Source organism: Lactuca sativa, chromosome 2, assembly GCF_002870075.4.
Source record: "Lactuca sativa cultivar Salinas chromosome 2, Lsat_Salinas_v11, whole genome shotgun sequence".
Lineage (NCBI taxonomy): Eukaryota > Viridiplantae > Streptophyta > Magnoliopsida > Asterales > Asteraceae > Lactuca > Lactuca sativa.
In genome coordinates, this window is record NC_056624.2 from 124044940 (window position 1) to 124057045 (window position 12106).

Genomic DNA, 12106 nt, shown 5'->3' on the forward strand with positions numbered 1-12106 from the left:
TTAAAAAAATTAAAAACAAAAAAAAAGTTGGGATAGTTGTGAAGTTTATTTTTTTCAAATTAACTATATATAGGTGTCAACTACACAATAAATTACTTAGGCACATATTGCATGATATATATGTGTGTGTGTGTGTTTAAAACTTATATATAGTTTTGTGGGAGAACCTAATTAAGTATTAATGATTAATTTTTTCTTTGAGTGCGTATTAAGTCATGAAAAATGCTCAAAAATCATACAAGACACGGAAATGAAAAAAGATCAAATCAATAATATATATAAATATAAAATAACCATCATCTACCTATTTATACAATGTAAATTAAAACGTAAAAAGAAATATATTAAAGCCACAACACTCTTATCACCCTCTTCCAATGGTAACCAGTTGTACATTTTTTTTTACATTTCGGTATATAACCCTTTAAGCTCTTCTTCATAGATAGGATGGCCCAGAACAATGAAGTAGAAAGGAAATGGTCGTTATAGAAAATATTGATACTTTGAAGTGCAATGTTCAAGACCTTATTAAAAAGGAATGGGTGTGGATGAACTACTTTTCAAACATATCCTTGTGAAGCCTTCTTTATTGAATTCGTACTCAAAATAAAACCTGCATAAATGTATATGAAGTTGTTAAGGACATGTCACATGATATAAATTTTTATTATGACAAAGGAAATAAAGAGATATACTTACATGATTGTAACTAGCAAACAACGAAGTTATGGGAGTCTAATAATGAACTGGGGGTGGAGGAGAACCGTAGATGTATACGGGTGGTGGAGGTGATTTGACTGGTGGAGGGGGAGATATGTAGTAGTATGGAGGTGGTGGGGACTTAACTGGTGGTGGGGGTGATGTATAATGGTATGGAGGTGGTGGCGATTTCACAGGTGGTGGAGGTGAGGAGTAGTGATAAGGTGGGGGTGGGGATTTAACCGGTGGTGGAGGTGAAATATAGTGGTAAGGGGGTGGTGGAGATTTCACAGGTGGTGGAGGTGATGTATAATGATAAGGTGGTGGTGGGGATTTAACCGGTGGTGGAGGTGATGTATAGTGGTATGGTGGTGGCGGGGACTTCACCGGTGGTGGAGGTGATGTATAGTGGTATGGTGGTGGCGGGGACTTAACCGGTGGTGGAGGTGAAGTATAGTGGTAAGGAGGTGGTGGAGATTTCACTGGTGGTGGAGGTGATGTGTAGTGGTAAGGTGGTGGTGGGGATTTAACCGGTGGTGGAGGTGAAGTATAATGGTAAGGAGGTGGTGGAGATTTTACTGGTGGTGGAGGTGACGTGTAGTGGTAAGGTGGTGGTGGGGATTTAACTGGTGGTGGAGGTGAAGTATAGTGGTAAGGAGGTGGTGGAGATTTCACTGGTGGTGGAGGTGATGTGTAATGGTAAGGTGGTGGTGGGGATTTAACTGGTGGTGGAGGTGATGTGTAGTGATATGGTGGTGGTGGGGACTTAACTGGTGGTGGTGGTGAAGAGTAGTGGTAAGGTGGTGGTGGAGATTTAACTGGTGGGGGAGGGGATGTGTAGTGGTATGGTGGTGGTGGGGATTTTACAGGCGGAGGAGGTGAAGTGTAATAGTATGGTGGTGGTGGGGATTTAACTGGTGGCGGGGGTGATGTGTAATGATATGGTGGCGGTGGTGACTTAACCGGTGGTGGAGGTGAGGTGTAGTGGTATGGGGGTGGTGGAGATTTCACGGGTGGTGGAGGTGATGTGTAGTGGTATGGTGTTGGTGGGGATTTTACTGGTGGAGGCGGTGAAGTGTAGTGGTATGGTGGGGGTGGAGATTTAACTGGTGGTGGTGGTGATGTGTAATGGTAAGGCGGCGGAGGGGACTTCACAGGTGGGGGAGGTGAAGTGTAGTGGTATGGTGGTGGTGGGGATTTGACTGGTGGGGGAGGTGAAGTGTAGTGGTATGGTGGGGGTGGAGATTTCACTGGTGGTGGTGGTGATGTGTAGTAGTAAGGCGGTGGAGGGGACTTTACTGGTGGGGGAGGTGAAGTGTAATGATATGGTGGTGGCGGGGATTTCACGGGTGGGGGTGGTGAAGTATAATGATATGGTGGGGGTGGAGATTTCACTGGTGGTGGAGGTGATGTGTAATAGTATGGTGGAGGTGGTGACTTAACAGGAGGTGGAGGTGATGTGTAATGGTATGGAGGTGGCGGTGATTTCACTGGTGGTGGAGGTGATGTGTAGTGATAAGGTGGGGGCGGTGACTTCACTGGTGGTGGTGGTGAAGAGTAATGGTATGGTGGTGGTGGAGATTTAACTGGTGGTGGTGGTGAAGTATAGTGGTATGGTGGGGGTGGAGACTTAACCGGTGGTGGAGGCGATGTGTAGTAGTATGGGGGAGGTGGTGATTTCTTAGGTGGTGGAGGTGATGTGTAGTAATACTTGGGAGGAGACTTCACTGGTGGTGGAGGTGAAGTGTAGTGGTATGGTGGTGGTGGAGATTTAACTGGCGGGGGAGGAGATGTGTAGTGGTATGGAGGAGGTGGTGATTTCTTAGGTGGTGGGGGTGATGTATAATGGTACACAGGAGGAGACTTCACGGGTGGAGGAGGAGACTTGTACAAGTAAGTCGGTGGTGGTGGTGGTGGAGATTTGTAATAGTAGGGAGAAGGAGTGGGCTCCGGCTTTGGCTTTGGCTTCTCACATATCTTTGAAGGAGTCTTAGGAGCATATGCAAAAGCTTTAGCTTGAAGGACAATCTCATAAGCGTTTTTGGACTTGACCTTAAGCTCAGCACCCTTCAAACCCCCATGGAGATTTGTTGGAATGTTACATTTGGTTCCATTTGGTGCCATATGAAGCTTAGCAATACAACCTTTAGCTCCTCCATATTTTGAATAGTCCAAACCCTCGACAGTAATTGCATATTTACCGTTGATCTTAGTCTTTCCATATACAGAAATTTCTTTTTCACCCGCAGCCTTGCATGTGACCTCCACAACAGCACCTTTTGCACGCATATATAAAATAAGTCAACATCATGTTTCGTTTGGATCAACCTTTTTTAGCACTTAGCAATAACTGATACCTTGTGATCATCTAATTAATATCAAACTAAAACATGGTTTGGTATGCTTGGTATAATTTTGGATTGATTTTATTTAATAAATCATTATCAGAATTCTTTAATAAAAAATAATCATAAATATATGATACGAAATGTAGAACTTTCATAGAAAGAATATGCGTAACTTTAAAAAGGCATCTTTAGTTTTTAAAGTATTGTAATTTTTAAGGATTCGAAAGATATTCGTTTTTTCGGTCCACATTTATATGGTATAATAATAAATAAATATATAATTATAAGGGCATAGATATAATAATAATAAATATATAATTATAAGGGCATAGATATAATAATAATAAATATATAATTATAAGGGCATATATAGCACGTTATCTCAAAAATTAAATAAAAGCTTGTAAAATCATGCTTTAATTGTATAAAAATACATAGTTTTCATTTTCATGTTTCTTAAGATGTAAGTTAACGAATAAAATAAAATAATTTTCATGTTTCATTTTTAGATCAATTGTTTTTGAAAGACGATTTTATATGTGTGTATTGATGGATAAAAATATTGAGGAAAACAGAAATGGAACATGGGTCAACCATCAAAAGCACATGCATACTGCCGAATTCATATAGAACTAAATTTATACCTTTAAGGTGGTGCTTCGCGTGTGATTTAATTGGGTATTTCCAGTCATAGCAACTGTAGCAGTAAACTTTACCCACGACCTTTACGATGGCTTTGTTGTGGTGAGGGTGAGGGGCAGGGTGGTATGGGGTTGGTGGTGGTGGAGAAGTATAGTAATAGTGTGGAGGAGATTTTGTTGGTGGTGGTGGAGACTTGTAGTAGTATGGAGTTGGTGGTGACTTAACCGGTGGTGGAGGAGATTTGTAGTAGTACGGTGGTGGTGGTGAATGCACCGGTGGAGGAGGGGACGTGTAATAGTATGGTGGTGGGGGTGATTTCACTGGTGGTGGTGGGGACTTGTAGTAGTATGGTGGTGGTGGAGAATGCACCGGAGGAGGAGGAGACTTATAGTAATATGGTGGTGGTGGTGAATGAACCGGTGGAGGAGGAGACTTGTACTCATATGGTGGTGGTGGTGAATGAACCGGTGGAGGAGGAGACTTGTATTCATATGGTGGTGGTGGTGAATGCACTGGTGGAGGAGGAGACTTGTACTCATAAGGTGGTGGTGGTGAATGCACCGGTGGAGGTGGAGACTTGTATTCATATGGTGGTGGTGGAGAATGAACCGGTGGAGGAGGAGACTTGTATTCGTATGGTGGTGGCGGTGAATGAACCGGTGGAGGTGGAGACTTGTATTCATAAGGTGGTGGTGGTGAATGCACTGGTGGAGGAGGAGACTTGTATTCATAAGGTGGTGGTGGTGAATGCACTGGTGGAGGAGGAGACTTGTATTCATAAGGTGGTGGTGGTGAATGCACCGGTGGAGGTGGAGACTTGTATTCATATGGTGGTGGTGGTGAATGCACCGGTGGAGGAGGAGACTTGTACTCATAAGGTGGTGGTGGTGAATGAACCGGTGGAGGTGGAGACTTGTATTCATATGGTGGTGGTGGTGAATGCACCGGTGGAGGAGGAGACTTGTACTCATATGGTGGTGGTGGTGAATGCACCGGTGGAGGAGGAGACTTATACTCATATGGTGGTGGTGGTGAATGCACCGGTGGAGGTGGAGACTTATATTCATATGGTGGTGGTGGGGAATGTACTGGAGGAGGAGGAGACTTGTATATATATGGAGGTGGTGGTGAATGTACCGGTGGTGGTGGAGATTTGTACTCATAAGGTGGTGGTGGTGAATGTACAGGTGGAGGTGGTGACTTGTAAATGTATGGCGGAGGTGGTGAAGAATAGATGTAAGGATCAGCTGAAACAGCTACAAGGTTAGCAACAGCAAATACCGTGAATGCGATGACAATAGGCCATAGACTAGCCCTTAAAGGGCGGCCGCCACCGGCGGTAACTCTCATGGTTCACCGGTGATGGGTGAAGAGGGTGGAAGGGGGAGAGAGATGGTGAGATGATGTGTTTGGAAGTAAAGTTGATGATATATATAGATAGAAGACAAAGAGAATAGTCGTTAGAAGGAAGCTGTCAGGCAGAGAGTAAGAATGCAGTTTGTGTATTAGAAAACTTGCCAATGGTAATACAGCTGGGACACATGCTCTACTTTTTTAAGTGGTCGTTTACAAGGGTTTGAATCGTTAAAACTGCAACTCGGGTTCAACCCTGTATATATGTTGTAGATAAAGTCTATATGTTTACTTTTTATACACATTTACGTATAAAATACAATCAATAATAAAATGATATTTTTGTTATTAACGAGTCTTAAAAAAGTTCATTATCTTGAGCATTATTGAACTTAGAGGCGGCTCAACTCATTTACACTCACTTTTTAAGGTTGTTTTGTTTGAAACTATGTCCATATCTCCGTGCTCTAAAAATTACCCGAAGAATATATTTTTTTTAAATAATCGACATGGTTAGAAAATATGGATGTATTGGACAATTTAGGCAATTAATTAAAACAAGTACTTGTCATAATAAATAATTCAGTAATGATATTCAACTACTACTCAAATATTGATGATAATATACAAAAATAGTGTTATTTATATTTATTATATTAAGCTTAGTAAAAAAAGAAATAAGTTTTGGTCAATATTATGTTTTTTCAAACTAATAATGAAATTTTATATACGGATTATAATATTAATAGGTACGGTAACATTATCTTTTAGAGCGTTAATTACCTGCTCCAAATTTTTTATGCTGTGATCCAGACAGGTGCTCTGCCATTTCTAGTATAAATTATAAAATGCCTCATTTACAATCCTACTTTGCTTTGGAAAAGCAATATAACTATTGTTTTTAATAAGTTCAAATATAATGGTTTGATTTTTTTTTAATATTTTATTCAAATGTATCTAATTGTTCTTAATAATTCTTACAAGATATTAACAAAGCTGATTGTATTTGACAAGTTTTTGTTATATATATATATATATATATATATATATATATATATATATATATATATATATATATATATATATATATATATATATATATATATATATATATATATATATATATATATATATATATATGATGGGGACTAAAAATAATTTCAATGGAGTGCTAGATGATGTTTTGGTGTTTTCTTTTGCAAGGTGTCACCTTTTGAAGTCAACAAATCATTTTCTCATTATCTCACATGCATGTCGAATTTCCTCATTCAAAAATAGTATCTTTGATGGAAACAAAATAAAATTGTCAATTTCCATGATAATGCAATACCTAATCCATGCACTTATTTCCACAGCTTACTATTTACAATTTTTCAATTTGCATATGATTTGTATCAAGTTGAAGAAGTTTTACAAAACAGCCACTATATAACCTTTATTACATATGTATGCATGTGTAGGTTTATTAAGATTGTTACAACGTACTACTTGTAAGAAATGTCAAACACCATAAAAGCATCATTTAAACCAATTGAAGCCAAATATTTTTTTAAAAAAATCGAGGATTGAAATAGTCTATCAGTTTCTAAGCTAGATAATTTATATTTTTTGGTCGGCTAAGGCCAGCAAAACGTATTAATATACAAGTACGTAAAATGTAGCATATAGTATAAGTTATGATAGCATAGACAACACAAAAACCATTAGAAAGAACAAGCAAATGAGGGTTTTCAATTTGGGACAACTTTATTAAATTATTCGATTTATCGTATACTATAAATAAAATGATATTTATTTACACTTTATTAAAGACATATCCCTAGAAGGCTAGAACCTCAGAGTTTCAAAATTTTGGCCTTTTACTCCTACTCTTTTCTAATTCTACAAGAATCCAATATAATATTTGGGTTGTTGCATGTGTTTTTTGGGTGGGGTAGGGCGGCTTTTCATTGGTACATTTTACAAAATCTAATAATTAATTACGTTAATAGTAAATTAAATTTATATATACGGTAAAATTAGAAAGAAAGCAGAAGGAAACAAAAACAAAAGGAGAAATTATATCATTTTTGATTAAAATTATGTCATTGTTAAACCCAACTGAGGAATTCTAATTTACCAAATCGTTTCTTAATTGTGTTATTAGGTTTCGTAGTTGGGTTCGACATTGTGGATTCCATAATGAAATTAATAACTTTTTCGAATATTGGTTTGGTGTTATGTTCAAGTAGATTTTCTAATGATACTGCAAAATTACCCATCACTGTGACATTGACATTTTTTTTATATAAAATTAGAAGTTATGTAAATGTAATATTCATATTAAAATTCAGAACTTCAATTCGTATCCATATGAGCACGGTTCGATCCTTCAATTCGTATCCATAAACTCCCACATTTGTTTCAACTTTTCTTTTTAAAATTAGTTTTTTAGAAATTTTATTTTGCGAATTCTTTTATATTTTCTATTACTTTGTTTTTCATGAAATTATTTTCTTTTAAAAAAAAGTTTTTAGACATAATTACTTTTAAACACATTTCATTTTTAAATGCTTTTAATAAGATTTTTCCGTTTTATATATATCATTTTTTATAGCTTTCTCATCTGTTTTTTTGTTATTTAGAACCTTTTTTAAAGTTCATTTGTAAAAATTATTTTACATTTTTTTATAAGTTTCTTTTTATGATTTGATCCTAACTTTGTTTACAAATTGTTTTCAGTCTTTTTATACATTTACCTTTTTATGTTTTTTTATAGTTAAGTTTCATCCTGGAATTTTCTTAGTAAGTTTTCTTTTACATGTTTTTTTTTGTAATTATATATTATTTTTTAAATTTGTATTTACAAAATAATTTTTTTATAATATATTTATGTTTTACTTTTTGTGTATATTTTTATTTGTATTTACTTTTGTTTTAACATATTAGTTTTTACATGTTTTTAACACCTTTCCCCTTTTTACAAATTTAGTTCACAAGCATGCGGGATGTTACCCCTAACTAACTACATTTACCATCTTTTCTATAATTTAAACATTTAGTATTTAGTCTCTTTTGAATAATGCCACTTTTAAAGTTAGTATTTTTCGCATGTATTTTAATATCAGCGTTACTTTATAATAAAATGAAGACCAAGGTGGCATTGGATTACGATTGGATCTTGGAGTACTTACTTGTTTCTTTCTTTTTCTTTCTTTTTTTTTTCTTTTTTAATTTGTCTCCACTCTTAGTAACCCATCACAAATTTTAAAATATTTCTAGCAATTTTCTTTCTTTTTAATTAGAAATGATTGACAGGTGGTCGTTTGCATTCTACTTGCACGATTCATTTTAAATGTCGACATGATCCAAGCATGTTGCTTTAATGAATAATGATCAATAAATTCGGTTTAAATTTTATATATTAATATAACTTAATACTTTTTCGTGTTAGACCATATAACTTTTATACTTTAAAGCGGGAGTGTTATTTTTGTGAATTCTTGTTGTAAAACGAATCAATAATAAAATGTTTTAGTCATAAATTTCATGAATGGCTAAATATCAAATTCTACTTGAATGTTTTCACTGTGTAGGCTTATTAGAATGAGAGCCATATGATAAGGTAATGAAGATTTAGGTATTGGCTTTGACGGACCATCTAGAAAACAACTTAAATGTCTTCAAAATGGCTATCAATATAATCATTTGAGATGCATAGAATTTGAAAATAATTAAGATCATTATTTTTTATTGGATAAACAAACTCTTACTGAATTAACTATGTATTCATAGCCTTTAAATTAAGGGGGCATTTACTCATACTAAATGTTAATAATTTAATTACAAATTTTGGTAACTTAGGGGCCTCTCTTTTGTTTTTTCTGTCAAACCTCAAATATCATTTAATCATAAAAATATTTATAGTTTTATCTAAAAATATTTGTAGTTTTATGTGATGTAAATAACATTATGATTTTATTTACAACAAAATCAAAACATGTTTGTTATGTTTTAAAAAAATTAAAAATCTTATATATATATATATATATATATATATATATATATATATATATATATATATATATATATATATATAGAGAGAGAGAGAGAGAGAGAGAGAGAGAATATTATTATTCTTTTAAGAGTAAATTACACAAATCATCCTTGAGCAGAAGCCAAAATACACATTTTGTCCCTATTTTCAAGAATTAATTTGGATCGTTATTCGTTTGGTTTAAACTTGCACGCTTAATCCCTCCAGACATAAAACGACTATATTGTCCTTAATAAGTTCTTTTAATGTTTTAATTCATTTATAATTTATTTTGTATAATTATTTTAAAAGATATTGAATATTTGTTGGTCTTGCCTTCTTTTATCCATCATTCTTCATCTTTCTATTTCTTTTTTAAAACAATCCACCATCCATTGTATGCATACAACACCACCACCGACACCTCTTGTAGTCATCACTATAGTTACCACTAACACCTCTTACAACCACCAAATCTGATATTAGATCCATAGTCTAGAATCTGAAACCTAATACTAAAATCATAATCTAAAGCTCAAGAAAAAAAATGAAATCAAAACCGATTTTATGAAATCTAAAACCATAATAAACCAAAATCTGAAATTGTAACGAACACAAAATCCTAATCTAAAACCCGTAATCAACATGAATTTTCGCGATGAAATCCTCAAACCTAAAATCGGCCATGTAATGGAATACAACTCCTGACACCGATTCAATCAATTTAAGCATTGGAATCGTTGAAAACTTTATGGATCGACTCCATAACATAATATGTAAAATGGAAAGCTCCAATGTTCTTCAAGTTACTTATCTTGCAGTCATGAATACGAATCAATTTCAAATAACAGTTCCTTGATCTAGGTGATTTTCAAACATCAAAGTAAAAAATGAGGAGAAAGAACAATTGGAAATCGTTGTAATAGATGATGACAACAAGAAAACGAATTACTCAAATCAATCTCTAGTTGTTAAGCCTTCATCTTCGGTGAATAATCTAAAATCAATTTTGAAAACAAAATCTAATTCTTCTAGTAAGAAACTAGGGTTGAAATCGAATATGAAGAAAAATGAAGAACCGAAATACCTTGGGTCGTATTTACTGAAACAAGCTCATAAATCAGTATCCTCTAGTGATGATCCAAAAAGGTGCTCGATTTTGCTATATGTTCGATGAAATCATTTGAAAGTATTCAGTTGGAAAAACCAAATCTGGAATATGAACGAAGGCCAATACAAGGGTGGTAGGTTGGAACCTTTTCATTTTAAAAATAAAATACATAAGGGCAATTGTAACACTCGTTTTCCAAGATAAATTAGTTGAGGACTCAGCGGGACTAAAGGTAAGATTTTTGGGGAAAATCTAGTTCCACGATGTAGTAAATAGAGCATCACTACATGGCATGCAAAATGCATGAAACACACGTTTTCGATGGCCACCATGACATGGAAAGAAGAGCGCCAGGATGTGGCAGTTGTTGCAACCCAAGCCCATGATTTTTAGGGTTTCCTCCATATTTAAGCACCTAATATCAAGGATTAGGGCATCCTCTTCAGCCATCAACCCTTCTTCAATGAAACCATAGCCTCCATGATTGTTTAGGAGCTTGTTTACTTGATTGAAGACCTTGTTCTTGTATTTTGGTGGAACTTAAGGAAGGAGAAAGATCATTTTGGTGCAAGGTCGCAAGGTACGGGCTTGGAATCATCATCCTCTTCTGATTTCCGAGTTATTTGAGGTATAAAGCTCTTACTTTGGCATTTCTTCTTCTATATTCTAGTTTGCCATCAATTTCGGTGGTTTTGGTCCCTTTTATGGATGCTCTTGGAGTTTGAGGAACTCTAGAGCTTGTTATGATTCTCTGGTGGTCTCTAAGTTTCTAATAATTGAGAAAGGAGTCTTAGTTGGAGTTACTTTGTGTCAATGTTCAAGTTTTGGCCTTATTAATGACTTATTGGATTTATAAATGTAGATCTTGCCTTATGCTGGTATCCTAATGGATAAAGTTGGAAACTTTATCCATTAAGTCATTCAAAAGTCTCAAAATCATCATTATTTTACCACCAAATTTCGTAATCATGCCAATTAAATCCTTAAACTTTTAATTTTTGCACCATTTAACATTGAGACATGGTACAATAGGTTTGTAGGCTTGCTTATTTATGCGGTGTGCCACATAGAAAGTTTTCCCAAGTAAAATATATTTTTCAAATGACACGTCATGTAGGTGATATGATGAGCACAAACCATTTATATGTGTCCATAATATAAACCCTGATGAAAAATTAACCAATATCAAGAACATTATAGATTACAATTCTCCTTCCACTTGATCACAAACTTCACATATAAATGAGAATCTATATGCATCAATATGTTCAAGACATAATAGGATTTTACCTATCAAATCTTGTAAATGAATTATGTGTTTCATTATTTTCATTGTGACAAACAGTAATCGACGATGAACATTCCATTTTTCAAAAAACTACTAGTCATGTTTCGAAAAATATTGAAACTTTATTGGTTAATCAAAATGTTGTAAGTGGATCATTGTCACCACCTCCATCTATCGAATGTAGAAGATCGTTTTTCGAGTATTTCAAGTTCTCTGGTTTCAATCAAAAGTCAAAGCTTCTATTTTGAATATTCCTAGCGCTCGGATTCAAAAGTTGAAATGACAAGTTCTCTTATTTCTTTTGTAGTTTTAAGTGATGATAGTTTCATTTTATTTGCTTCTTTTTATAGTTTATTTTAGCATATATCATTCCTAATTTATCCAATATCCATGCATATTTTCCTTTTTGTTATTTTATGACTTTTTCAAGTACTTTCTAGTTTCATGAGTAACTGTAGATTTTAAGGAGACTAGTGGAACCGGATCTTTAGGAGGCAAATGGACTTGGAAGACAACAAGGAATATTGGGCTTGATAACTAGTGGAGATGATGCATGAAGTGGGCTTGTCATCATGGAGAAATGAAGAAAATTGGCTTGTGCTTAAAAGAAAAATAGAGGAACATTTGTCCATTCATAATCAAAATGATTG

At 34.8% G+C, this 12106-nt stretch overlaps 1 protein-coding gene across 1 annotated transcript; it reads right to left on the reverse strand.

Moving 5' to 3' along the window:
- Positions 1-251: 251 nt before the first annotated feature.
- On the reverse strand, positions 252-5127 carry LOC111921786 (extensin-2). Its single transcript, XM_023917368.3, has 3 exons — positions 3692-5127; positions 700-2975; positions 252-613 (listed from the first exon to the last, which is right to left on the reverse strand). Exons 1-2 carry the CDS (start codon positions 5037-5039, stop codon positions 736-738), a joined length of 3588 nt encoding a protein of 1195 aa, XP_023773136.2. The 5' UTR covers positions 5040-5127; the 3' UTR covers positions 252-613; positions 700-735.
- Between the last annotated feature and the right edge of the window lie 6979 nt (positions 5128-12106).